Consider the following 24,932-nt stretch of genomic DNA (forward strand, 5'->3'; position numbering starts at 1 on the left):
AATAAAGAAAGAGAGAAAGAGAAAGAAAGAAAAAGAAAGAAAGAAAAAAGGAAGGGAGGGAGGGAGGAAGAAAAAGAGAAGAAAGAAACCTGGGATCGCTCAGTCGGTTGAGTGTCCAACTTCAGCTCGGGTCATGGTCTCACGGTTTGTGGGTTTGAGCACCATGTCGGGCTCTGTGCTGACAGCTCAGAGCCTGGAGCCTGCTTCGGAGTCTGTGTCTCCCTCTCTCTGCCCCCCACCCCTGCTCTTACTCTGTCTCTCTCAAAAAACAAATAATAAACACCAAAAAAGTTTAAAAACTAAAAAATAAAATATTCAGAATTGATAGAACAAAAAAATATTTTCTGGAAGAATTAGGTACAATTCCACTACCTTGTTCTTGTCAACTCTGTTTCCTCCTGCTTCCCTCCCATACTTAGAATGGGCTCGGGGCCCTGTAGACGGGTTGCCACGTCCAGCATCTTCGCTGGGTGCTTGCGGGACAGGGAGGGGGCGCTTTCAGCTTCCTCTGCACCTAGTCCCGATGCTCAGAAGCCCTCTCTGCTTCCAATGCAGATGTCGTGGTTTGGGTCCAAACCAGCTCCCAAGGGCAGCATCCGGCCGTCCATCTCCAACCCTCGGATCCCGTGGTCCTAGGTGGAAATCCGGCAGATGGATCTCCATGCGATGACACTTTTTCTGTGAAAAGAACACTGACACACCAGTCTGGGTGGGTTTTTAATCACTGTAACCGCAGTATTTTGTACAAGCGTCAGAGCATTGTTTACAAGACTTAAGGCCCCCTTCCCGACAGACTGATCTGAAGCTCAGGAGGTGGCTGATCCTGTGTCATTGTGCTCACCAAACGGGAGGGTCCCGGCACTACCCGCGTTTCCACAGTGCTGCTAAATTCCCAGTTCTGGCCAGCACCCGTCTGCACCTGAACCCTCTAACTGTTCACGTTAGCACTTGAAGCTGAAGCCGGCGGCATCGGGCAGAGAGGAGGCACCCGGCCCACCACGTAGTGCTGACGCTGGACGGAAAGACAGCCCTTTGAAATGGTGCCCGGCAGGCCAGACCCACCTGCTTCTGCCACAGCCAGCCAGCTCGTTGGGGGTGGCTTTTAAAAATTCCCCTTCCCCGTCAGCATGTTTGGGTTCAGATGAGTTAGACGAGGCTTTTTAACCCTTCCTCTCAAGAAAACATTATTTCACCCTGTTTGTCAGACCACCCAGAACTTCAGATGTGTACATCTTTAAGGTACTCTGGGGCCAGTGTGGATTAATGAATATGCAACTTTCTGACAGTATCTCATTTTCCTGAAGAAAACTAGCGGATATATTAAAAAAAAAAAAAAAGATCCTTAGCACCAAATACACTCAATTGCCTTTTTAATGAATGTACTTGTCTTGGATAGGTTGCTGGTAAACCATTTTAAACTATTTTTTATAGCTAAGATTCTTCGCTATTATAAACATGTCTCTGTATTATAAAATCCATTTAACTGGTGTTCTTAAAGGTAAATCAGAGCATCAAGAGGAAATTATTTCTAAAATTGGGATTCCTTTCCCTTTTTTAATTTCACCGCAGCATTCTGTGGTCTCTGCTTCCCTCTGAAGCAGTGGTGGTATTTCATTTGCTTTGCTCTTAATTCTGTGTTGTAACACGGAGCAAATGCTAATCACACGTTCGCTACGGTTAAGGACAGCCTGGACAGCCTGCTCCGTTCGGAGGAAGCAGCAGCTGCCCCCTGCCCCCCACCCCCCTCCCGGTTCTTGACCAAAACATGGGAAGCGGTCTGCCTTGTACGTGGAGCTACCGTCTCTCTCCCTAACGCTGCCCCTGTATACTTACGATGACACTACACCCATATATGGCATCCAGACGGCCCCAGACGGCTACAGTACTTGATGGCGTGCAGATGGCTCGGGTAGGGACCTTTAAAAACTCTATGGAATCTAAAGAGAAACTGTTGATTTCGCTTGACAAAAGTTTTACCGGCTAAATAAAATAATAACTGGAGCTCCTAAAATTTATTGTCAGTTATTCAGTGTTTCTCAAAAATGCTTAGGGTTATAATCTATAATATCTATCTCACGGCAAAACACGGATTTGCAGAGTTAACCTAGTACATTTCCACAGACCTGGAAGTACCAAGCAAGGGCAGCGTCACCCTCATCCCAGCCAGGCTGTCTGCCACCCAGTGGCCCATTCTCCAGTTACCTACCTCCTCCCGTGGCTCCTCCCTGCAGATGGCTTTCCCTCGTGGAGAATATATTTTCCACTTACCTGGTGGGGACACACAATAGGAATGCCTTCCGTTCTGTAATTTGGAGAACAGGTACCTTTTCTTAGCTTTTCCAGGAGACTCCCCAAGATTGGGTGGTCCAGGGCTCACCAGACGGCTCCCACATGGCGGCGGGAGCCCCGTCCCACTCTGCCGTGGCCTCTCCAGCCCTTGAGCTGGTCTCACCCTGCCCCAGCCACATCCCCGGCAGCTTTAGGTGTAGTTGTGGGACCCATCACTCGGCCTGTACTTGCCTCGGGAGGATTCATTCTGATTAGGCTTTCCTCCTGCATGTTGAATTTCCTTCAGCTTTAAGAGGAAGAGTGGAGTAAATATTCTAAGTGATTTAATGCACTTTTACTTGTATAAAAAGTTCTGTGATAGACAGTATGTATAGACCTTTATATGAGCATTGGATTTGGATTTCTCTCCAGTTGTAAATAGGAACTGTATTATCTAAGACTGCTGTAGAAAATTCATTTGTGGTGTCACTTTTTGATTAAAGCTCTTTAATCCAGATGCAACTACAGTGGGTTTTACTTGACAGTCTAATGAAATTTAGTACATTGTGTCTCATATTTAATACTTCAAGGCGAACTTCAAAGACTACAGTACAGAGCTTCCAGGTGGGAGCACAGAGATGTGGGGAGAGTGGCTTCCGTGTTGGTGAGCACAGAGATGTGGGGAGAATGGCACGCTCAGAGAGCATGGAAGCTCCATGCCCTTTCCCAAGTTCCCTATGCATCTCTTCCATCTGGCTGTTTCTGAGTATATCCTTTTATGCTAAACCAGTAACCTAGTAAGTAAAAAAGGGAAGGGGACTGCGGGGGCGGGGGGATGGCTATAGAGCCTTTCTTTCAGAATCTCCCCAGATTAGGTTTAAGTATATGTAATGAAACCTGCAGCCTAGTCCTACCTCCCAGAACAGTGGAGCTTCTGCAGAGGAATTGAAAGGATTGTGTCACTTTGGTCAATGTCTATCGACAAGGCCCACAGGACCAGGAAGAGCTTCAGAAATCTCAACGGGGTCCTTTAATAGAATGCAGACTGCAGTTACGCGTGCTAAAAAGGCCAGAAAGACATCTTTGCTCTTCAAAGCAGCTGGCTGTTAGTGGTTATGGGAACAAAATGTTCCTTTTGTATAGACTGATTGCTACCTGTTTCTGGCTTTTAATCCTTTAAAAGAACTTGCTTAATGGGGCGCCTGGGTGGCTCAGTTAGGCATCTGACTTCAGCTCAGGTCATGATCTCACAGTTTGTGAGTTGAAGCCCCACATCTGGCTCTCTGCTGTCAGCACAGAGCCCACTTCAGATCCTGTCCCCTCTCTTTGTCCCTCCACTGCTCGCTCGCTCTCTCAAAACAAAACAAAAAGGATAAAAGCAAAAAAACTTGTTTAAGAGTGTTCCTGCCACACAGCCAAGTCAGAGTCAGGAGATGGTGACCGGGCCTTTCTGGGGCGCGCTCCCAAAAGATTCCAAGTGCAGTCACACAAACTAAAGACTTTGGAAGCCTAGACCAATTATTGAATGTTCGGCACTTTATTAAATAAGCTCCAAAATTACATACAAATCAAAAGGAGTAAAACCAATAAATAGTTATTCGGCAAAATCTCTCTCCATAGCAGCCAGCAGTGCCGAGCCCAGGCCTGAGGTCCTGCTGTGGCAAGAGGGCTGGACTGCCATGCTCACTCCCTGGGGACAGCGCCCCAGGGACACGCCCACCCCTCCACATCAGTTCTCATTCGTTTCCGTCCCATTCATTACTCATTTTACATACATGAAACACACCGCAAAGTACATACTAATAAGCCAAGAGCTTTATTGATGCAGCAGGCACTTTACAATGAACCCAAGAAAGCCCATCTTCTCTGGGAAGACGGGATGTCTGTACAAACCCTTGAAGTTTTTACTACTTCAAAAAAACAAGCTCTCCCTTTTACCACAGCCCTTGGATCTGTACCTGCCCAAGTCGTCCCTCCCCCATTTTAAAGAGGCAGAGCACACAGGTACACCTGACCAACGCTGGCCAGCCACTCCAGGAGACAGTTACAATGTCAGTTCTGTGTTACTTGTGGACAAAGGCATAGACTAGCAGATCCTGCAAAGGATTTAGGAAACAGACGATTTCTCCCTCCACCTTGAAAATAAAATACACTTCAGCTGATGCATGTCCTGAAATAGTTTAGCTGGGAGTTCCTAGGAAGATGGTCCATTGTCAATCCCTTCTTCATCAGCCTGTGCATCCAAAATTCTTCTCAAGGTAACATGAGTCCTTTTTTTTTTTTTTTTTTTTTAAACAGTCTTTCTTGCTGTAAGAACTCTTATAATGGAGCCTAGTCCTCCTACTGCTAATGCCTGTGGGGGCAGGAAAAGGAAAGGAGTGAAATGAGACATGGCTGGCCACGTGGGAGCCTGGCTTGCCAGGGAAGAAGGGACCAAGCATTCCCAGACCTAGGTCCCACCGCGTCACGGACCCTCTCGAAAAAGGGTTCCTGCAACAGCACAGTTAAGGAGGTGACGAGAGAGCCCCCATTCTAGGTGTGGAGCCCTGTCCTGGAGCCAGGGGTCCCGAAGAGCTGCTAGCTCGAGACAGCAGAGCTGGGCTTGAGAACACTGTTACCAAGCACATACACAGCACAGCCCCCCAAGCTTTTTGACAAGCTGTTTCCGGCCTGCCGGTACTGCCCTAGACACTTAAATAGACACGAGCTCATTATAGCTGCCTCCCTGAGGCCTCCTTAGAAATGCCAGCAGGGCTCGGCACCAAGTTGCCTTAAAGGGACCAAAGGGCCTGGCCTCCCCACCACACAGAGGGCTTGCTCAGCTCCCGAGTACCAGAGCCACCCCCACCAAGCCCAGGAGTTCACCTCCCGACGGAGCAGGCACAGCACACCCCACAGCAGGACCAAAGGCCACCACCGCGGCACAGCACCAAGGCTGCCCAAGTGGCTGACCCCTCAAAACTTTTATGGAGAGTTTTAGATACCACGTTGGTAATAGCCTGGTCTCCTATACTGACAAGCGAGCTTCCTGTAGCTCTACAGGGCAGGGGGACATTGGTACATAGGCAGGACACAGGCTACTTGAAACGGCTTGCTCTTCTAACGACCTGAACAAAGGACAGGCACAGCTTTTTATGCTTCAGGTGGATGAAGGCCCTGTTAAGTAAACATTCAGGTTTCTGCCACTGCCTTCTCTGGCCTAGCGAAGCTGCAGCACAGCAGGAAGCCCCTAGAGTTAGCGAGGGGCTCAGCCTGCATCCTTAAGAGCCCCCCAACCGCCACCTCCACCAATGCAAAGCAGCTGCCTCCACTAAAGTCTTATGAAGCCCCAGCTTCAAGCCTGCCTCCCTCCCACCTGGGACTCCCTGTCCCTCTTCCCATGCCAAGTCACCTGTCCCCATGACATGCCCGGCATAAATCAGCAGCTAAAGTAATTGCAATTACCAGAGACAGTGAACCCCTACCAAGTGCTTCCACGGGAGAAGTGATCAGATGTCCCAGGTTGCTTTAGGCGTGGCCCCTTATTATTATGACAATCAGACTGTCCCATGTTATTGTGGGAAATCTAGCCCGCGGATCTGAACCCTAGAACTGGGGCGAGTCCGTGAGCTGCCCACATGAGCAGTGTGTTCACCTACCTTTTCATGCCATTGGAGTAACACCGCACTGCTGTTTTCTGTGGGCTTCTCAAACCCTTTATAAATGTACTTCATTAGCAAGTCAATGCCATTTCTGTCCAGTGACTGCACAGCCTGCTCAATTTCACTGCTCTTAAAATTTGTAAGCACTTTCAGCACCACGCCCTGGGCTCGTTCCTATAAAGGAAAGAGAAAGGGAGTGACACCCAGAGCCACAGCCCAGGCACATCCATGTCCTCCAAGACCGGCACAGAAATACCAAACCAAGTGGTCAGAACTCTTAGAAACACTGCCCAATTTCTAATTTGTCTGGGATGGTTAAAAACTAAGTGGGCTGAAATACCTTTATTGATTTAAATTTCAAGTATCCCTTATTCATGCTAATAAGTTATTCCACTTATTTTGGGGGAGTAAGTGGTTTGTCAGAGAGAAGCATACCTGCGAAGCCTCAGAGTCCACAAGATCCTAACTGTGGAGATCTACTTTCTGAACAGGTGTACTAGGCTGCAGTTTCCCTCTGCGTTCACCCCAGTAACACAGAAGCCACTTCCCTCTGCCTGAGAGGTGTAGCCATTGATTACATCAAGATGCTGTGACAAGACAGCAAAACCCCAGCTTGAGAGAGACCCCTTTCCCTGGACCAAATTTTAGACAGCTTCTAAACAGCTGTGATGCAGTAAACACAAATGTATCTTCTCACCTTGTTTTTAAAAGGCAGGAAATTTTAAAAGCACTGAAAATACTTATGCAAATAAAGCCTATTCGATAACCTTTAAAGCAGAAACTGCTAAGTCCCATGTGGCATGCTAATTTATAGTTTTGCTAAGCAGCAAGGGCTGGGCCGACTTCTCACCCCATGAGGCTCTGGGGAGAAGTGAATGTTTCTTTGGGGAGCTTTTACTATAAACACCGACAGCTTTGATGTCAGGAGTGCCAGCCAGGAGGCTTCCATGGAAGCACTGCCCAGTGCCAACCCACTCCCTTAGTAGATACTCACTGATGCTAACACTAAATAGATGCTGTGTGAAGCCCCGTGGAAGTCACGCTCAGCTGGGGACACGGACAACCACAACCCTGGTCCCAACACCACCCGGCAAAGCTGCAGCAGAGCCCCCTTTACCTTCACGGCCTGATTCTTGGTGTTGACGGGAGAGTTCCGCAAGGCTGCATGGAATGCCCGAAGCATGTCCCCTGTGCATCACCACCAGTTAAGGATGGCTAGGCTCAAGCATGTTCACGCTTTTATTAATGAACTCATTTCAAAAACAGCTCAAGAGAGGAGTCAAGAGATATCCACATTCACCCACCTCCCACCGCAGCTTCCAGGTGGCCACAGCCCGTTCAGAGAGTAGCCTGTGGCTTTCCTGAGCCACAGAGAGTAGAGGACACCTCTGCCAACAGTGCAAGCCCCTCCTTCTGCCGCCCCCTAAAACACATTTGGACACTCCTTCCCTCCCTGGAAACAAGTGCCCTCTTGGGGTGACCTGCAGCAAAACCTGACGGAGCTTGCTTACAACTGCTTGGTCCTGGGCACCACGTCTGCCCCATCGGGTCCTGACAACAACAGTGCGCGGCTATCATTCTCATCTTCTCATTCTCAAAGAAGAATGAAGGCACAAACGGAGATCTCCTCTTAATCCAATGTTTTCTCAGTTAAACTGCTAAAGAAATTAAGATGTGCTAAAATTTCTATCTTCTAAGACCTACTTAGGTCTGTGAGGTCCCAGCTGCTACTAGGAGGAAGATTTATTAATCTAAAAGAAGCTTTTCCCCCAAATATGAGTTGATCCTCTCCCCTCCCCGCAACCTTAGTTGCAATCCTGACACCTTCTTTGCTGAGTTCCAAATATACCACACTCAAAAGAAAATGACAATCTGGGTTAGGTCCCCAAAGGTGACACCTATTTTAAACTGAATTACATCAGCCAACTTTCATTTCCTCATCTGAAACACTGGCTTCAGCCAAAAAGCTTCAAAAATAGAACAAGGAATGGCTTCTACCCAATCAGGTCTCTACTCCTGTTCATGCAGTGATACCTACGTGTGAACAGACAGAGACTCCGGAGCAACGCCTAGTCCCATCTTCCCTAGTGTGGGCTCCATCTTGACGGAGCTGGGCCCACACCACTCAGGAGCCACTCTGGCTGAGCTCCCCAGGCCCCTGCTGGGCCCTGATCCACCTTCCACAATGGACAGACGGCCCACCCCCTATATCTGTTGGCTTTGGAATTCCTTTCCCTCAGCCAAGCAAGGGCCAGTCTGGTACCAGCCACTGATAACTTCTACCTTAGAAAACAGTTCTGATTTGGCGTCCCAGAACAATGAGCAGAGTCTCAGAAGCTTAAAGAAATGTAGGCTGGCTCTCTTTGCTAACCAGCATGGCTGGCAAACAAAATTACTCAGGAGATGGATGGGGAAGGGCAGGGTAACTAGTCCCCAGGGACAAAAAGAGTCACCCTTTAGTTACCTCTGTAGTGCCGACCTACCAAGCATTCGCTATAGATGTTGATGGGTGGAGGGCCTTTAGCAGCTTGGGGAGTTCTGGGGAGGAGGGAGGGCACAGTATTTATCCAGCTGGCCTCAGGGCTCAGCTTAGAGAATAGGCTGGGGAATGCGCCCCCTTGTCTCCTCTAGATCAGGGCTCCTCAACCACAGCATTAACATTCTAGACCACATGATTGATGTCAGGTCTGCCCTGTGCATCACACAATATTTAGCAGCATCCCTGGCTGCTACCCACTAGATCGCAGCAGGATTTCCAAGTTGTGATAATCAAAGTGTCTCCAAACAATGCCAAATTTCTTCAGGGGGAAGAAAGAGTGCAAAACTGCTCAAAACCATTGCTTTGGACCTGTTCCTGAGGACCAGAAAGTTCTTCAGTGAGGAAGAAAAGGAAGGAATACTTTAAAATCCTTATCCTGTACCAGGTGCTTTCACATGTCCTCTCATTACTGCTATCAACCCTCTGTGACAAGAATCATTATTCTCATTTGGAAGGCAATGGATTTGAAGCTCAGAAAAGGGAAATGACCTGCCCAAGGTCACAAAGTTAAGCTGTTCAGCCGGCCTTCAAACCCAAGGATGCCCAACTCCAAAGCCAAGCTCTTTCTCTAATCCCCTGCTGTCACTCTACCCACAGACCCAAGCTGCATGTCTAGGGCACTCGCTGTGTGCCCAGTACTGTGAAGTTTTTTGCAATGTTGTTCCGTGATGCTCCCATGGAACCTGTAAGGCCAGCATGGTTCCCCTCCTTTTCACAGAAGAGGATGCTGAGGTTCAGAGAAGGTGTGAGGTCACATAGCTATAGCATGACAGAGTGAGGTTTGCATTGATACACAGCCCATGTTCTTTCTATTTCATCTGCCTGATTCCCTACCATGACTCAATTCCCTCTGCAGCAGTAGGACAGGCCTCCTCCTCCTCCTCCCTACATTTCCCCACTCCAATCAACCAACCTCTACCCCTTCCTCTGGACTTTGTTCTAAGACTCTTCTATTAGAAGCCTGTTCTATAGTTTAAACTCAGTAATATCACTATAAGTCCAATATCTGGCACATGATAGGGATTCAGTAAATACTAGTTCTCCTTCCTCCTCCTTCCCTGGGCTCCACATTTGCCAGGATTTCAGTTCTCATTGCTAACCTCCCTCTCCCCAATCCCAAGAGGTATACTGTCCATGGTAACAAGGTTTCTGACACAGCCACTAGTGGAGAAACTGCACCCACTGGATGTGCTAAACCTAGGCCTCCAAGCAGCCTCAAGAAACCTATCATTAGGGGCATAGCAAGAGAGGACTTTCAACAAGTCCCTGCAGCATCAGGACCAACACCTCAGATAACCAGACTTTGTTCTCCCCATCTGTAGATAGTTCTCGGCCACACGCCTGACCCTGGAGTCTTTTTGGCATTGCCTGCCCATGAGCCAGGTTCTGCATCAGAACGCAGAATCAATCTTCCCTCATGAGGGGTCCTTCTCATGACCCCGATTCACCAATGGGGTAAACAGGGTGATCCTGATGGGGCAGGAAATACAAGTTTGAATCCCCACCTTTGAAAACACATTCCTGTTCAAAGAAAGTCTGAAGGTTTTTGTTTCAAAGGCACGGTGGAGGAACACTGCAGGACTCCTCCCTAAGGTAGTCCACGGGCCTGACTTCCCAAGCTGAGTCAACTGATTAAACACTCAGAATCTGATTTATATACAGCATGAGCCTCCAACCCTGCCCTGGCAAGTGTGGGGGAGGGGCAGGCACTTCCTGTAACACCATTTGAATAAAGAAAAATCCTTCCTGTGAGAATAAGTCAGTTTCCTGTGCTCAAACTGCTAAGGGACCGAGCGGGCTGTGACAACCACCTCTATTTTTAATCTTGTTTTCTAAATGCTTGCTCTCTGTGGTCACAGGAATAGTCATTTCCAGTCATGAGGCTCTACTTTTACATTTCACTTCATACTGTCTGGTTTTTCTTAGCTCTAAACTACTAGTTTTTCCCACCGCTTCCTGCACAAGAAGGCTATTGCGGGTAGGAAGCCAAAACTCACTTGTTGAAACGTGGCTGAGACCATCAAGGTCCACAGCTCAAGGTGTTCATAGGGAACTGAGGACAGGTGCAAAACAGTGGCATTAACCTGGAGGGTCAGATTGATTCTGGGGTCGGAGGTGCACAATCTCTGACCTCAGGGCTGGGCTAGGGCTGCAGCCTTCGCTCCCCCTTGGGTCCCTTCTTCCCCACAGCCATCCACCCACCTATTTTCCTGTGGTGCCGCAATCCGGCCCAAGAGGACAGTGCCCAGGAGCCACCCAGGCTGCTCAATTACTCAGCGGGGGCTCACTTCTGCCCCTGCCTCCCATCAAGCTCGAGAATGGCCCCATTTCCTGCAAGGGAGGGACGGAGTGATAGGGAGCCCAAGCCACGGTCAGTCGGAGGGGATGAGGACACCGGGGGAGACGAGGGCAGGCCTCGCGGAGGAGTTGCGGGGCCTGCGGGCGGCAGGCGAGTCGGGCGTGCCTCGGAGCCTGGCGAGCCGGCGGGTCCACCAGGGTCTAGGGGCCTCGTGGGGCCACGCTGCTGGGGGAACCTCCGAGGGCCGGAGCCCGGGTCGGAGGGAAGGCGGTGGGGGATACCGGGCTGAGGGAACCCGGTTCGAGGGGAGCCGGATCGGAAGGGACTTGGGAGACGGACCTCAGGGGCCCCGGGGTGAGAGGAGTAGGGAGGCCCGCCTCAGGGGAGCGCAGCCCGCCGCGCCGGTTAAGGATATTGCCGCAGAAGGCCGTCCACCTCGCTAGGGTCCGGGCCTGGCTCGGCCGCCGCCGCCGCCGCCTCCTCCTGTTCGTCCACGAATTTGTTCTCGTCAAACTCGTCGATGTCCACCCGACGGAAGCGCGAGGACAGCGTGTTCCGGGCCATGGCGGGGAGTCGGCGCCCGCTCAGCCGGCTCCTCTCCGGGTCCGACCTCGGCTCTACTCCGTTCGGCACCGGCTCAGGCTCGGGGGCGGGAAGCGGCCGCCGGGCGCCTCCTCCACCTCCTCCGCGCGCAGACGCCGCTGTCCGCCCACTTCCGGGCCACGCCGGAACCGGAAGTGCCGGTGGGCGGGAGGGGCGGAGCCCTGTGGGAGACTGGCTGGAAGCGCTGGAGAATCCACCTTATAGTTGTTCCCACGGCCTTCAGCGGGACTTTCATCTTCGGGTAGCCCCAGTCTTGCTGTCTGAGTGGGCGCCCTGTCCCCACACAGGCCCCAACATCGTGGACGCTATAACTGCGCTCCTTCTTCAGCTTCTCCTGAATCCGAAGAGCCCCTGGCCTTGGAAGGGGCCTGGCGCGGCATAGCCGCGGACGCAGAGGGGAGGGGGAGTGCGTCACGGGGCCCTGAGGATAAGGCTCCTGGCTGTCGGGTGCTGGGCAGGCTTCTTTGAGAAAAAAACCTTCGAGCTGAGGGATGAGTAGTAGTTCTACCTCTGGAAGTGACGGAATGGGGGGGGCAGGCGGGGAGGGGGATCCTAATTCTACAATCTTAGGAGCCTTGAACGCCACCACTTTGCTCGGAGGAAGTCGCCTCTGCTTTGTACATAGTGATTCTATTGTTAATTGGGAGACTTTACAGACGTTTAAAGTGTGTCCAGAAGGCAGACAAGACAATGAAAATATTTGGACTAGGCAACCTCGGGTGTAGCAGTGACATTGGCCTGGCGGGTGGGAGGTGAGGGACATGACCCTGTGGTCCCCATCCTGACAGGAAGGGCGAGGTCCTTGGGGCTGAGAAGCCGGTCCTGGCTGGAAAGGCATATTCTGATGGAAAGCTGAATCCCCAGAGTAAGAGATGGGGAAAGATGGGGCTGGGGGGACGTAGTGCGGAGTCAAGAATGACTTTGTGGTGCCAAGATTGAGTGGGCTGTTGGCTGAGGGATTCTGTTAACAGGCCTTAACCTTAGACTAAATTGGGTCTTTGTTTTCATAAAGTTGTACTTTTTTGTTGTTTAAGATTTTAAGTAATCTCTTATGTGGGAAACAGGCAAAAGGAAATGTAGATAAAATTAAATTTCCTTATAACTTGCAGCCCATTAACAAATACTTGAGGCAGGCAAAGTACTACATTCTACCAGAAACCCAATTAATACTTTGCTGGAGGGTCAAACAACCTTAGCTTGACCACAGGTAGGTCTCCAGGATCCTGTGAGTCTCTTAGCATATGAAAATCCTTTCCAAAACTTCCCCTCGCCTTTACTTCCCCCAGCTCCCAAGTGTGTAATCAGTCACTCCTTGCAATCCCAGTGCAACTCTGCCTGCAGGTCCTGTCCCTGTGCTTTAATAAAACCACCTTTTTGCACTGAAGACATCTCAAGAATTCTTTCTTGGCTGTGGGCTCCAAAACCCAATACTTCAAACCACATTAATCTCTATACCCAGCGTGGGGCTGAAACTTAGAACCTGGAGATCAAGAGTTGCATGCTCTACTGACAGAGCCAGCCAGGCACCCCTAATTGTACTGTTTTTGATAAAGGTCAATAGTTCAAGAAGTATGACTCGTTTTTATTGTTTCAAATGCTTTTCATTGAACTGTGTCTATAGATGAAAAAATATTGCCAGACATGATACTTCTTAATCTCAGGTGCTAAAGATCCAGACTCTTACACTGGGAAGTAAGTGCTGAATAAAAGTCTCAGAGGTCCTGGAAACAGGCAAAGCCCTCCTGCCTTTCAGCTCCATACCTTGAAAGGAATATTTGTGACCCAGGCAGGCCACATGACAGCAGAAATTCATATCCCCAGAACAGCCTGGGTAGAAGGAACTTTAAGCCAGAAATGCCCATTTTAGGGGTGCCTGGGTGGCTCAGGTCAAGCATCTGGCTCTTGATTTGGGCTCAAGCCATGATCTCACAAACTGTAAGATCAGATCAAGCCCCAAGTCAGGCTCTATGCTGACAGCTGGAACCTGCTTTGGATTCCCTTCCTCTCTCTCTGCCCCTCCCCACCTTGCACTCTCTCTCTCAAAAATAAATAAACCTTTTCTTAAATGCCTAATTTATATGTAAGGAAATAGCCCCCAAATAAACTGGTGACTGAAATAATGGCCCTGCTTATGACTGGATCTCCCAGGCAGGAGGTCAGAATTTAATAAGTCTATATATACTATCCTGGCGCACCTGGGTGGTTCAGTTGGTTGAGCTGCTGACTTCAGCTCAGGCCATGTTCTCTCAGTTTGTGGAGAGCATGGAGCTCTGTGCTGACAGCTCAGATCCTGGAGCCTGCTTCAGATTCTGTGTCTCCCTCCCTCTCTGCTGCTTCCTTGCTTGCGCTCTGTCTCTCTTGCTTTCAAAAAATGAATAAACATTAAAAAAAATTTTTTTTAACCTATACTATGTCAGGGATGACTGTGCTGAGGGTATAAAACCATGCAGGGCCTCACAGTACCTTAGGTAAAGTGGTCAGGAGAGATTTCTCTGAGGAGGTGACACATCAGGGACCTGAAGGAAGTGAAGGAGGAAGCCAAGCAAAGGCCCAGAGACAGGGCAGGTGTGGCATATTCCAGAAACAGGTCATACTGGGGCACAAGAGTGAGGAGAGATGGAAGCAGGAGAGGTTTTGTAGGCTAGGGGAAGGACGTGGTCAAACTCATGGGACAACACTGGAGATTCTGGGCAGTGACGTGATCTGACTTAAGCTTGAAAAGTGTCCCTCTAACAGCTGTATTGAGACTATATGGGAATAAGAGCTAGAGAAGTGATTTAAAAGGTGACACCAATGGTCCAGGTGACAGGCAATGGTTAGCTCAGGCCAGACAGGTGCCAATAAAAGTCGTGGGAAGATGTTAGGTTATTGTGAAAGCAGAGGCTGCAGAATCTGCTGGTGTTTGGATGTGGCATGAAAGGAAACAAGGGAGTAACAGATGTCTTCCAAGTTCAGAAAGATGCACATAATCATTATTTCTAAAAGACCTATAAGCATTTGGAAAATATGACAGCAAAGTCCCCTCGCACCATTCAACTTTCTTTCAAGACTAATCCATGCCAAGATTGCCTTCCGTCTGCCCTCTCTTCCTCATACCCATCTACATCTTGGAAGCCGTGGTCTGTGCAAGGCTTATTAATTCATTCATCCAACAAGCATCCATGTGCTGGGCCTAGAGACTAGATAAACTAAATCAAGTGTCAGCCAAGGTTCTACCCAGAGGGAACTTACAGGCTGGTTGTGGAGACAGACTTATAACTTTTTTTTTTTTTTTTGAGAGAAAGCGCGTGCGCCAGTACGGGAGGGGCAGAGGGAGAGCGAGGGAGGAAGAGAGAGAGAGAGAGAGAGAGAGAGAGAGAGAATCTCAGTATGGAACCGGAGGCAGGGCTCAATCTCAGGACCCTGAGATCATGGCCTCAGTTGAAATCAAGAGACGGTCGTTTAACTGACTGAGTCATCCTGACACCCCCTGGACCTGTAAACATTTTAATTCAGTATATTTGGGGCTAAATAAAGGATTGCACAGAAAGCTTGAGTCATCCTGACACCCCCTGGACCTGTAAACATTTTAATTCAGTATATTTGGGGCTAAAAAAGGATTGCACAGAAAGCTTGGGACATCAAGCACTTGGCTGGCTCAGCTGGAAGAGCATGACTCTTGATCTCAGGGTTGTGAGTTCAAGCCCCACATTGGGTATAACGATTGCTAGAAAATAAATAAATTAATTAATTAAACGACGACGAAGACAACGACTACAACAAAACAAAAACAGAAAGCTTGGGACACAAAAGGGAGATAATATACTAATTTAGTGAAAAGCTAAGGCTCATGGCTAGAACCCAATAAAGGGATGGAAGAAGCCTCCCTGGAACCTGACAGTAACAAGGGGGCAACCTGGCTTTAGTGCTCTAAAAGGTGTTGGTTCATATTTGTACATGGCAATGGAGTGACACTGGAGTGATTCACGTTTGCTGGTTGGGGCAACTGCCTGGTCAGAAAGCCTGAGCACCTTCCCTGCTTTGTGAATTCTCCTTTAACTTTCAGGCCCAACTCAAGTGTTCATTCCACAGGGAATATTAATGTCAATGATACTTTGAACGACTGTTGTGCATTAGATCTTGTGCTAAGAGTTTCTCGTGTTCGTAAGCCTCAAAAAATACCCATTTCACAGGTGAGAAAACTGAGACTCAGAAAGGGGAAGGGATCTGCCAAGAGTCCCAGCGAACAAAAAAAAAAAAAAAAAAAGGGCCCTGAATGCTTTCCCTTGCCACATGCTGCCTCCACTGGAACGTTTATGGAGCTGGGAGTATAGCAGTCTGATCCCGCCTCTCCCTGCCCTCTTCGGATTTTAAATTCCTTCAAGGCAGAAGTCGGGTTCATTCATCTTTGAAACCCTCATCCCCTCCAACCCCAGGACACTGGCGCCCAGATCAAAGCAGCACAAATGGAGCGACCTCCAAAGGTCTACTGAATGAATGAATGAACGAACGAGTAAATGACTGAATGGACGAATTCGAGTCCTCACTGTGCCATCTCCGGGAAGCTGCCAGTCACCCTGGTCCTCGGTTTCCCAAACTGCTCTGCTCAGGGGACATGAAGACCTGAGTAATCCCAGGTGCGGGGCTCCTCGGGGCGAAACTGGGCGGGCGGTACCTCGGCGCTCCCCGCGGCGGGGTAGGGGTTGGAGTCAGGGGCGGAGCTAGGGCTCCCTCGGGGCGGAGCCATTGGCCGCGCCCACCGCCACCCGGCAGTAGTTGTGGAGGTCAGCCCCGCCCACTTCCTCTTTCCTTCGGCCTCTTTCCATCGGCGCGGCGGCTGGTTGTGTAGACATGGTGAGGGCGGTGGAATCGGGTGCCATCCCCGCGCTGTGGGGCTCGGGGCCTGGGGTGGGGAGCTCGAGGTGAGCACTGGGGTTCCATCTGTCAGCCGGGCATGTAAGGCGCCGTGCCGAGTGGCCTAGCGCCGCCACAGCAGGTCTCCCGCCCTCTCCCTTGTTGGCCTGGGCCTGGAGAGGTGAGCCCGCGCTGCCGACGCCTCCGTCTTTCTGTCTGCTGAATGGGAGCAGCGGCCCAGCCTCGTAGCGGACCTGGGCGAGGGCGCGCCTGCGGGGGCCTCAGTTTCCTTGCCCAAGGCACAGACTAGGGGAGGGATGCTGGGCTCGCAGCGCGTCCTCCGGGGGCTGGCCACGACGCAGGCGGAAGGGAGGATGGCCGCTGGGAAGGGGAGACAGCCTTGCTGGGTGTTTGACCCAAACCCTTGATTGCGCACAGGCCAAAATTAAGGCTCGAGACCTTCGCGGCAAGAAGAAGGAGGAGCTGCTTAAACAGCTGGAAGACCTGAAGGTGGAATTGTCCCAGCTGCGCGTCGCCAAAGTGACAGGCGGGGCGGCCTCCAAACTCTCCAAGATGTGAGTGAGGGGCGGCAGGACCACGGTTTTCTGGGTGTGGGGGACACCTGTGCGTTGGAAGCATTTGTAGAGTTTTCGAAGCTGGCTAAAGGAAATGTCCGTTTCATGGACCCGTGGGTTGGAATGTCATGCCCTTCCTAACCAGCCTTTCCAGGCTCACCTTGCTCACACCCAGCCACATGGGAGACCTGCTGTGTGGTTTTTCTTCTCTGCATTAGACCATTTTGTCCTTTTGCCTGGAGCGCCCTTGCTCAGCTTCTCTGGTTGAAGAAAGAACAGGTTGTCCCTGAAGCCCCTTTTTTATTTTTTTAATCTCTTTTTAATGTTTATTTACTTTTGAGAGAGAGCAGGGGAGAGACAGAGAAAGCGGGAGACACAGAATCCCAAGCAGGCTCCAGACTCAGAGCTGTCAGCACAGAGCCCGAGGCAGGACTTGAACCCAGCAACTGTGAGATCATGACCTGAGCCAAAGTCAGATTGTTAACGGACTAAGCCACCTAGGGCCCCCCCTGAAGCCCCATTTTAACGCTATCTTGAAAAGCCTAACCGGGGCGCCTGGGTGGCTCAGTTGGTTGAACGTCCGACTTCGGCTCGGGTCATGATCTCACGGTCCGTGAGTTCGAGCCCCGTGTCGGGCTCTGTGCTGACAGCTCAGAGCCTGGAGCCCGTTTCAGATTCTGTGTCTCCCTTTCTCTCTGCCCCTCCCCTGTTCATGCTCTGTCTCTCTGTCTCAAAAATAAATAAACATTAAAAAAAATTTAAAAAGAAAAGTCTAACCGGACGCTTTTCTCCCACCAGCACTTGGTCCTCCCTGCCCTCCTCCCTCACTTGGTAGATCAGTGCCTTGTCCCCACCTCTCCCTTAAGTTGGAGTTAACTTAGTTACATGAATCAAGAATCAGGACTTGTGAAAGGAACATGGGTTTGGAGTCTGTGGAACTGGGCGCAGATTCCACTTTTGCCACATCCTACCTGATGGGTGTGCTGACTCACCACTCAGAGTTGGTTTGTTGTTTTTGTTTGTTTTGCTTTTCTGTAAAGTGGGCCCCCAACAACCAACTCGCAGTGCTGGGAGGGGATTGGATGAGTTGGGGAACACGCAAGCAAGTTGCATGCTGAGCCCTCAAGACTGTTTACCAGCTGTCTACTGAGTGGCCCTCCTTCATCCCCCAGCATGCCTCGTGTTCAACATTGACCACAAATCACTTATTTCCAGCTTCTTCCTATGTTCATCCTCTCCCCCCATGGCCTACGTCTTGTTGCTCCCCCCCCAAGTGGCTCTTCCTATGACTCCTTAAACTTGTTGCCCAGCTTGTGGCATGATTTCCCATAGTCGACTTTGACTTTGGTTAGGTCTTTGTAGCTGTCAGGATATATGGCCTGGGGTGGAAGGTCTTTCCTGATCTCCCTTCTGCTTCTGCTCAATGAATGAATACTTCACAGCTTCTCAGAAGCACTGGGCATGCCAGCCCTTCCCTGTCCCCACTTGAGGGATACCCATCTTCTAGAGTCTTTAGACCTCACCCCCAGACCCACGTTCTGGGCTGGGTTAGGCACCTCTTGGGTGAATATGGACAAGCTGGTGGGGAATAATACCACTCCTGTCTTAGGACATCTGGGGTCCTGAATGAAATGCCTGGGGGGGGGGGGGCACTGTATCTCTCCACCATCTTCACTGATGTCTCTGTTTTGTAGCCGGGTTGTTCGTAAATCCATCGCCCGCGTTCTCACCGTCATCAACCAGACTCAGAAAGAGAACCTCAGGAAATTCTACAAGGTGAGTCTGGGCTGGGGGAAGTCGGAGGGATGCTTAGCTGCAGGGGCAAAGTTCCAGCTCTTCCTTGGCCAAAAGGGTGGTATGAAGAGGCTCTTTCTGCTGGGGTGCATGGCAGCGGGCTTTCCAGAGCCTTCCCAACTTGTAGCTGGTTTCACTTCCAAACCAGCATCTTGGCACTAGTCTGCATTTCCTCGGGGCTGCACTGGTCAAGAAATCAGTGTGGTGAGAGTCTGGCTGGAGCCTTGGGTTTTGAATCCAGCCTCACCAGCTGAGTAAGTCTGAGCAACGTTATCAGGGCTCAAGCTGTGAAGCAGAACCAGTTGGAAACTTCATGTGTGTGTAGACATGCACTTGACTTATTACAGAGAATTGGCTTATGTGATCGTGGGGGCTAGCTGATAAGTCCAAAATCAGGGCTGGCTATCAGGAAGAGAAGGTCATGGGCAGGCCGGAACTCACGTGACACAGGTTGAAGCCCCTGTCCTCCAGTGGGATTTCTTGGGGAGATCCTCAGCCCTGCTTTAAAGCCTTTCAGCTGAAAGCCGCCATGTGTTCCTGGGTTAGCTGCCCCCAGGGATAGTAGCATGTGCAGGGGGCCAGGCAAGGGTGCCGCCATCCCTGAATGTGTGTACATTGTGTGTGTGGGAATGTTTTCTGAGAATTGGGCTTGAAACTTTGATGTTTTTTATTTTTGAGAGAGACCATGGGGGAGGGGCAGAGAGGGAGACACAGAATTGGAAGCAGGCTCCAGGTTCTGAGCTGTCAGCACAGAGCCCGACGCGGAGCTCAAACTCATGAACTCTGAGGTCATGTCCCGAGCTGGAGTCGGACACTTAACCGATTAAGTCACCCAGGCGCCCCAGGCTTGAAACTTTGATCAGGCTCCAGAGGGACCATGGCAGAGGTGGTGGGTGGTCTTCCAGTGAGTTCACCCCCTGCCAGGCACCACTCAGTCCAGGGGTGGTGGGGGGAAGGGTCAAGGTGAGGTCTCTGTCTCTAGGTTAGTGCTGTCGGCATGGTCACAGATGGCCACATGTGGCTGTGGTGGCTGAAGGCCTGGATTTGTAACGTAGGCCTCGCGTGGCCAGCGCCTGTATTGGCCAGCAGAGCTCTGAGGGCTTAGGAAACTTGAAATGGATGAGGCCCTGACCTGTGCTGTGGATAACATGGATATGGGTGGACAGAGACTCATGCCTCCAAATCCCCCGTCTTCGAGCTTACCCTCCTCTGCGCAGCTCGTTTCTGTTTCTGCACTTCTCTGCCCTGAGGCTGTTCCCCCTCTTAGCTCTCACACCACTGCCCTTTGCCTGTACCGCCTCTGGACTATTGGCAGTTCCCAGAAAGCGCCTGAGCCGGCCTTCTTCAGGGTATTTGTGCGCCCCGTTTTCTCCCCCTTGGAACTGGTGTTCGCTCCGATTGCTTGCTTTGTAGGCTATTTCCAGTCATTAGGTGGAAGCTTCCTTTATCTTTTCTCCTCTTCCCCACCGATGGGCCGCTTGTTAGCTGCCCGGTCTTACCCACTGGGCTGGGAGCTCCTTAAGCAGGTCTGATTCTTCACCAAGGTGGCACCCAGCACAGGGCCTCAGTCCCCTACTGGGCTGGTCCTATACCTCCTCATGCTCAGGTCTACACGTTAACCTTCGCATCCCAGTGGCCCCCTTCAAGCACTTCCAGCATCTTCCCCGTGCCCCCTAGCCGCTTAGTTCCAGCCTCGGAGGCTTCGTTAACTGCCGCAGTAGCTCCAAAACCCTGGTGCTCAGATTCCCCGCGCTCTCCCATCACCCAGGGTAAGAAGTATAAGCCCCTGGATCTGCGGCCCAAGAAGACACGTGCCATGCGCCGCCGGCTAAACAAGCACGAGGAAAACCTGAAGACCAAGAAGCAGCAGCGGAAGGAGCGGCTATACCCACTGCGGAAGTATGCGGTCAAGGCCTGAGCACCGGCATCAATAAAACACAAACAAACTGGCTGGCATTGCTTCATGTTTGCGGGTGTTTCAGCGAACCGTGCTGGAGAGGTGGGCTGGCGTGCCCTGGTTGTGGTTACTAGGGGCCTGGGCTTTGGTAGGCCTGCCTGCGGCTGTTGGCAGCCCCGGCGTGGGACCATGACCAATCCTGGTCACAGGGATCTGTAGGGTGCTCTGTTAAGGTTACTTTGGGCCTGTGGCGTGCAGTTGCCCTCACTGTCCTTTCAGGGGCTCGTTCTGCCAGGTCCCATGCGCCCTGGGCAGGGAGAGACAGGCTTGAGATCAAAGAGCCATTTGTGGTGATGTTATATCTGAGAGGCTCTGGGTGATTTGATCATGCATCGGAATTGGCATCTTGCCTGATCAGCAGCTCCAGACACTAAGAGTTTCCCATCTGGGGTGAAGGCACAGGCGTGGGCCACATCCAGGACTCCCTGCCGAAAGCACTTCACTGGGCTCTGGGAACGCGAGTCCTGCCTGCTCCCAACCCCCCCTGGCAGGCCTTTTCCTACACCCTTGGGTGCTACATCCGTGGACCTTACTTACCTTCAGAGTCTCCATGCACTTTCCTGTGTTGCAGTCCCAGACTTTGACCTGGAAAATAATATAAGCAGAAGGGAAGGAGGCCTCACCCCACAAGTCTGGCATCCTTGAAACCACTTTGGAGTGAGTCCCAGCCAACCTCTTTACCTCCTGGTCCGGGTTTTGTTGTCTGTGAGGTGTATTTAACATGCCCGGCATAAAAATCTGATGCGAAAATTCAGCGCAGTGCAGTTTCCTTTTCCCTGAAGCTATGGTGTGTCTTAGAAATGTTATTGTCACTAGCAGCTTCTGGGCCAGTTTAGACCTTAGTGCCCAGAAGTGGTGGGCACCTGGGTTCTGTCCTTGTCACCTTCCTGTTCGGGGCAAATAGGATGTGGCCCTTTCTAGACCATGCTGAGGGCTCTGGTAAAGGAGGATGTTGGGTTAGGAGTTCGCCAGGAGGACAGGCCTGGGGTGGGCGGCAGGGGGGGTGGTGGGCTTACCATATGGGAGTAGCCAGCGCTGGCTAGCTGTGACCCATCAGGAGAGAAAGCTATGCTCTTCACCCAGGTGACATGGCCCTTGAGCTGAACAAGCAGGTTTCTGGTGGAAGGCTTCCAGATGTGGATGGTCTTGTCCCAGGAGCCGGAAGCCTGGACAGCAAACAGCTCTAAGCCCATGGGTTTGGAGCCAGCAGAGGGCCAGCCTGGAACCCAGGGCGACCTAGCTCACCAGGAGGCCGGATGCTGAGTAGCACAGGCAGCTGATGTTGCCACTGTGGCCCTCCAGCTCTTGGTGGGAGGTCACTGGGGTCCCCGTCCGCAGGTCCCAGATGCAGATAGCAGAGTCCCAGGAGCCAGTGGCCTGCAGACATCTGCTGTGAGCATGAACTAGCGAGCCCATGCCCACCTTTGTGGTTCTTAGGCTGGCCAGGCTCAGGAAGCAGGCAGTTTGTGAGCCCTGCTAAATTCCCCATCTTACAGATAAGGGGAGTGGCTCAGAAGAGCAGAGTCACCCAGTTAAGGTCTGAAATTCTGACCACTGCTCAGCCCCCAAGCAAGTAAGTGGATGTGGCTCACCACGCGGTCTGAGCTGGGTGCGAAGTCACTGCTCTGGACAGAGTCTCGGTGCCCTCCTAAGTGGCGCAGCATCTGGCCAGACTGCAGGAGAGAGCCCTGAGCTTTGGAGGGTAGCCCAGAGCCTTGTTGTGCTAGGTTCTAGGCCTCAGATGAGTCAGACCAAGGAGGGGTCAGACCTCCCCTCCTTGCTGGGCTGCCTGGGTAATGTGATCACACAGGGTCTGGGGAGGTTACCTGGTCCTTGAGGGGAGGAGAGGGCAATCCAGGCCGCATGACCCTCACAGGCAGAGATCTTGAGGTACAGAGGGCTGGTGTGGCTGGGGATGTAGCTGCAGCCAGATGTAAGGGGGTCTTGGATGCCAGGTGTGGGCATGGGCAGTGGGGAAAATGGAACAACCTTTCTGGGGCACTGGGGTGGGGGTTGTCTCCTCTAGGTCCCAGGTCTCGCTCTGGCCACCCCTCCACATACCTGCACCTCCCAGAGCACCACCCGCTTGTCCCAGCCACCCGATGCCAGCTGCTTTGAGTCAGGGCTAAAGCTAACCGTCTCCACGCTCCTCTGTTGACCTGGTGGAACAGGATATGGCAGGGTCTAGAAAGGAACATAGGCCTGGCTGCTTGGTCCTAGTCCCACCCAGTGCACTCACCCTTCAGGACATGCAGACACTTGGCTTCTGCTACATCCCACAGGCGGATGGTACAGTCACCAGAGGTCGTGGCAAAAAGGTGGCCATCAGGGGAGAAGCGGCAGAACTTGATGGGGCCTGGGTAAGCAGGCATGGTCAGGGAATGGGGTGCTGCCTTCCACCTTGCAGGACAACCCCTGCTAATCTCTCTAGCCTTATGGCCTACCTACCCTCCTCCCTCCTAACTCTCTCACCCTCCAGCCATCTAGCAAGTTGAGCTTCCATGACTTGACCTGAAACACCCAACTTTATTTTGCCCATTTGTAAAATCAATGCCAAAAGCAAATGCAGGCACCTTCCAGAAACTTTTTGAGAGCCCAGCCTGGGTTTGTGACCTTTGAGCTCCCCAGCCCTGGACTTTACCTATTAACATTAGTCGATCTGCCCTGTAACTACCAGATTTTTTTTCTTGTTTCAGTAATAATTATAATAGTTCTATCTACTGAGTTCTTACGGGGCGCGAGGCACTTTGCATTATCTCATCCCACAGGGGAGCAACTGTCCCCATTCTAAAGAGAAGGAAATAGAGGCTCAGAGAGATGACATAACGATCACAAAGTGGTTAAACAGCTGAACACTCTGCTAAGTGAAATAAGTCATGAAAAGGAAGGTACTTAGAGTAAATTCATTGAGCTAGAAAAAATGGTGGTTGTCAGACTGGAGGAAGATGAATGGGGAGTTTAATGGGTATAGATAGAGTTTCCATTTTGCAAGATGAGTTCAGGAGACTAGCTGCACAATGAACATACTTAACACTACTGAACTGAACATTTAAAAATGGTTAAGATGGTAAATATATTTTTAAACAATTTTTAACAGTAGGAATGGGGACCTGACTCAACCAGTAGAGCATGTGACTCGTGATCTTGGTTGTGAGTTTGAGTCCCATGTTGGGTGTAGAGACTACCAATTTTTAATTAAAACTTAAAAAAAAAAAAAAAAAACAGCAATAGGGTCTGAGTCCAGGTCTGTCAGAGGCCCTGTGTCCTTGCCCTCCTGCCCAAGCCCTACCCAGGCTGTCTGGCATGAATGCCCCGCTCAGATGTCAGAGTGATAGGCTCTGCAGAATGCCAGACCCGTGGGCCTTGGTCTCCACATCCAGCCTCAGGAGCCCCACCTGCATGGCCACCCAGCCTCCACAGCAGCTGCCCGCTCTGGGTCTCCCAGCCGTACACATAGCCATCCTCAGAGGCTGTGAGCAGCCTCTGGCCGTCGGGAGAGAAGGCTGAGGAGTTGACCTGGAAGGAGAGCACAGTAGTAGTCCCATCCTGGGGCAAGAGACACCTGTCTGCTCATGTCTGACCCCAGACTCCTGGGCCAGCCCCAAACACTGCCCCACGGGCCTGGGGTTGGAGCTTAGACTTCAAGCCTCACTCTACAACTAGAGCTCAGAATGCAGGAACCACCCTTGCAGTCAGAGCCAAGAGCTTGGAGCCTTCTCTGGAATCCTGTAAAACCTGGGCCTGAAGCCCGAGAGTCCTCACTGAAGGTAGAGGCTGAAGCCTTCTCTAGAACCAGAGCCAAGAGCCCATTCTAGAGCTGGAGCCCAGAACTAGGAGTTCAAAATCTAAGCCCCGAATTCATTTTAAAGCCAAAGTCAAAACACTGGTGTCATCCAGGAGTTTGCACCCTCTCTAGAACCAAGAGCTTAGAATCTGTAGCCCATTCTGGAGCTGGGTGGGGGCCAGAGAACACTAGACAGAATAAGGAACCACTCTAGACCCAGAGCCAGGACCCTAGAGTCAGCAGAGCCCAACCGGACCTTACCTCCCCGCGGTGCTGGCCGAAGAATTTCACTCTCCCCACGGCCAGCCTTCCTGCGGACCCGCTGTTCATGGGCCCCAGGGCGCTGGTCCAGCCAGCCGGCCCCACTTGAGGTGGAGTGGATAGAGGAAGCTGTGTACAAGGGGTCTCCATGGAAATCGGGGCGGAGCACGCAGCCACTGCGGGGTCTCTGGGAAGCCACGAGGAGAGACAGGTTGGGAGAGACTGTTCTCAGCCCCCGGGGCGGGGGCGCCGCGGCGGGCAGGACCGTCCGCGGCTCTGAGAAGGTACTTACTTCCCCTACTGGCCGCTGCCAGCCAGACCTTGTGCAGCCCCAACCTCGGGGCCAGACCACGAGCACGGCGACCGCTAGAGGGCACG

At 51.5% G+C, this 24,932-nt stretch overlaps 4 protein-coding genes across 8 annotated transcripts in view; 2 read left to right on the forward strand and 2 right to left on the reverse strand.

Moving 5' to 3' along the window:
• GOLGA1 (golgin A1) overlaps positions 1-2,790 on the forward strand; it is a 47,776-nt gene extending 44,986 nt beyond the window's left edge. The window contains exon 23 of the mRNA XM_027035097.2: positions 556-2,790. Within this exon, the coding sequence (XP_026890898.1) occupies positions 556-636 (81 nt within the window). The 3' untranslated portion in view covers positions 637-2,790. The remainder of the gene's footprint in view (positions 1-555) is intronic.
• Positions 2,791-4,061: 1,271 nt separating this feature from the next.
• On the reverse strand, positions 4,062-11,463 carry ARPC5L (actin related protein 2/3 complex subunit 5 like). The gene is made up of 4 exons (XM_053204630.1): positions 11,162-11,463; positions 7,027-7,098; positions 5,907-6,083; positions 4,062-4,621 (listed from the first exon to the last, which is right to left on the reverse strand). The coding sequence occupies exons 1-4, from the start codon at positions 11,309-11,311 to the stop codon at positions 4,559-4,561; spliced, it is 462 nt and encodes a 153-aa protein (XP_053060605.1). The 5' UTR covers positions 11,312-11,463; the 3' UTR covers positions 4,062-4,558.
• Positions 11,464-16,043: 4,580 nt separating this feature from the next.
• On the forward strand, positions 16,044-20,503 carry RPL35 (ribosomal protein L35). Its single transcript, XM_015061359.3, has 4 exons — positions 16,044-16,183; positions 16,622-16,758; positions 18,453-18,534; positions 20,321-20,503. The coding sequence occupies exons 1-4, from the start codon at positions 16,181-16,183 to the stop codon at positions 20,468-20,470; spliced, it is 372 nt and encodes a 123-aa protein (XP_014916845.1). The 5' UTR covers positions 16,044-16,180; the 3' UTR covers positions 20,471-20,503.
• Positions 20,332-24,683, reverse strand: WDR38 (WD repeat domain 38). Of its 5 annotated transcripts, XM_015061371.3 has the most exons (9): positions 24,555-24,683; positions 23,905-24,025; positions 22,749-22,865; positions 22,571-22,668; positions 22,102-22,182; positions 21,755-21,886; positions 21,526-21,675; positions 21,047-21,094; positions 20,332-20,934 (listed from the first exon to the last, which is right to left on the reverse strand). In XM_015061371.3, the coding sequence occupies exons 1-9, from the start codon at positions 24,621-24,623 to the stop codon at positions 20,806-20,808; spliced, it is 945 nt and encodes a 314-aa protein (XP_014916857.3). In that variant the 5' UTR covers positions 24,624-24,683; the 3' UTR covers positions 20,332-20,805. The 5 variants fall into 5 exon arrangements, with proteins under 5 accessions (XP_014916857.3, XP_053060603.1, XP_053060601.1 ...); XM_053204628.1 differs by having other exon boundaries at positions 20,332-21,094; positions 22,646-22,668; XM_053204626.1 differs by having other exon boundaries at positions 20,332-21,094.
• Between the last annotated feature and the right edge of the window lie 249 nt (positions 24,684-24,932).

The sequence above is a fragment of the Acinonyx jubatus genome, chromosome D4 (assembly GCF_027475565.1).
Source record: "Acinonyx jubatus isolate Ajub_Pintada_27869175 chromosome D4, VMU_Ajub_asm_v1.0, whole genome shotgun sequence".
NCBI lineage: Eukaryota > Metazoa > Chordata > Mammalia > Carnivora > Felidae > Acinonyx > Acinonyx jubatus.

Coding starts and splice junctions, on each gene's coding strand:
- ARPC5L (XM_053204630.1), bottom strand. CDS start 11,311: ATGGCCCGGAACACGCTGTCCTCGCGCTTCCGTCGGGTGGACATCGAC. Junction 6,084..7,026: donor CCAAGAATCAGGCCGTGAAG/GTAAAGGGGGCT, acceptor TTTCCTTTATAG/GAACGAGCCCAGGGCGTGGT. Junction 4,622..5,906: donor TACTCCAATGGCATGAAAAG/GTAGGTGAACAC, acceptor CTGCCCCCACAG/GCATTAGCAGTAGGAGGACT.
- RPL35 (XM_015061359.3), top strand. Junction 16,759..18,452: donor GCCTCCAAACTCTCCAAGAT/GTGAGTGAGGGG, acceptor TCTGTTTTGTAG/CCGGGTTGTTCGTAAATCCA. Junction 18,535..20,320: donor ACCTCAGGAAATTCTACAAG/GTGAGTCTGGGC, acceptor CCCATCACCCAG/GGTAAGAAGTATAAGCCCCT.
- WDR38 (XM_053204626.1), bottom strand. CDS start 24,623: ATGAACAGCGGGTCCGCAGGAAGGCTGGCCGTGGGGAGAGTGAAATTC. Junction 22,183..22,570: donor TGGTGCTCTGGGAGGTGCAG/GTATGTGGAGGG, acceptor TCTCTCCTGCAG/TCTGGCCAGATGCTGCGCCA. Junction 21,887..22,101: donor CACCCAGCTCAGACCGCGTG/GTGAGCCACATC, acceptor AGATGTCTGCAG/GCCACTGGCTCCTGGGACTC.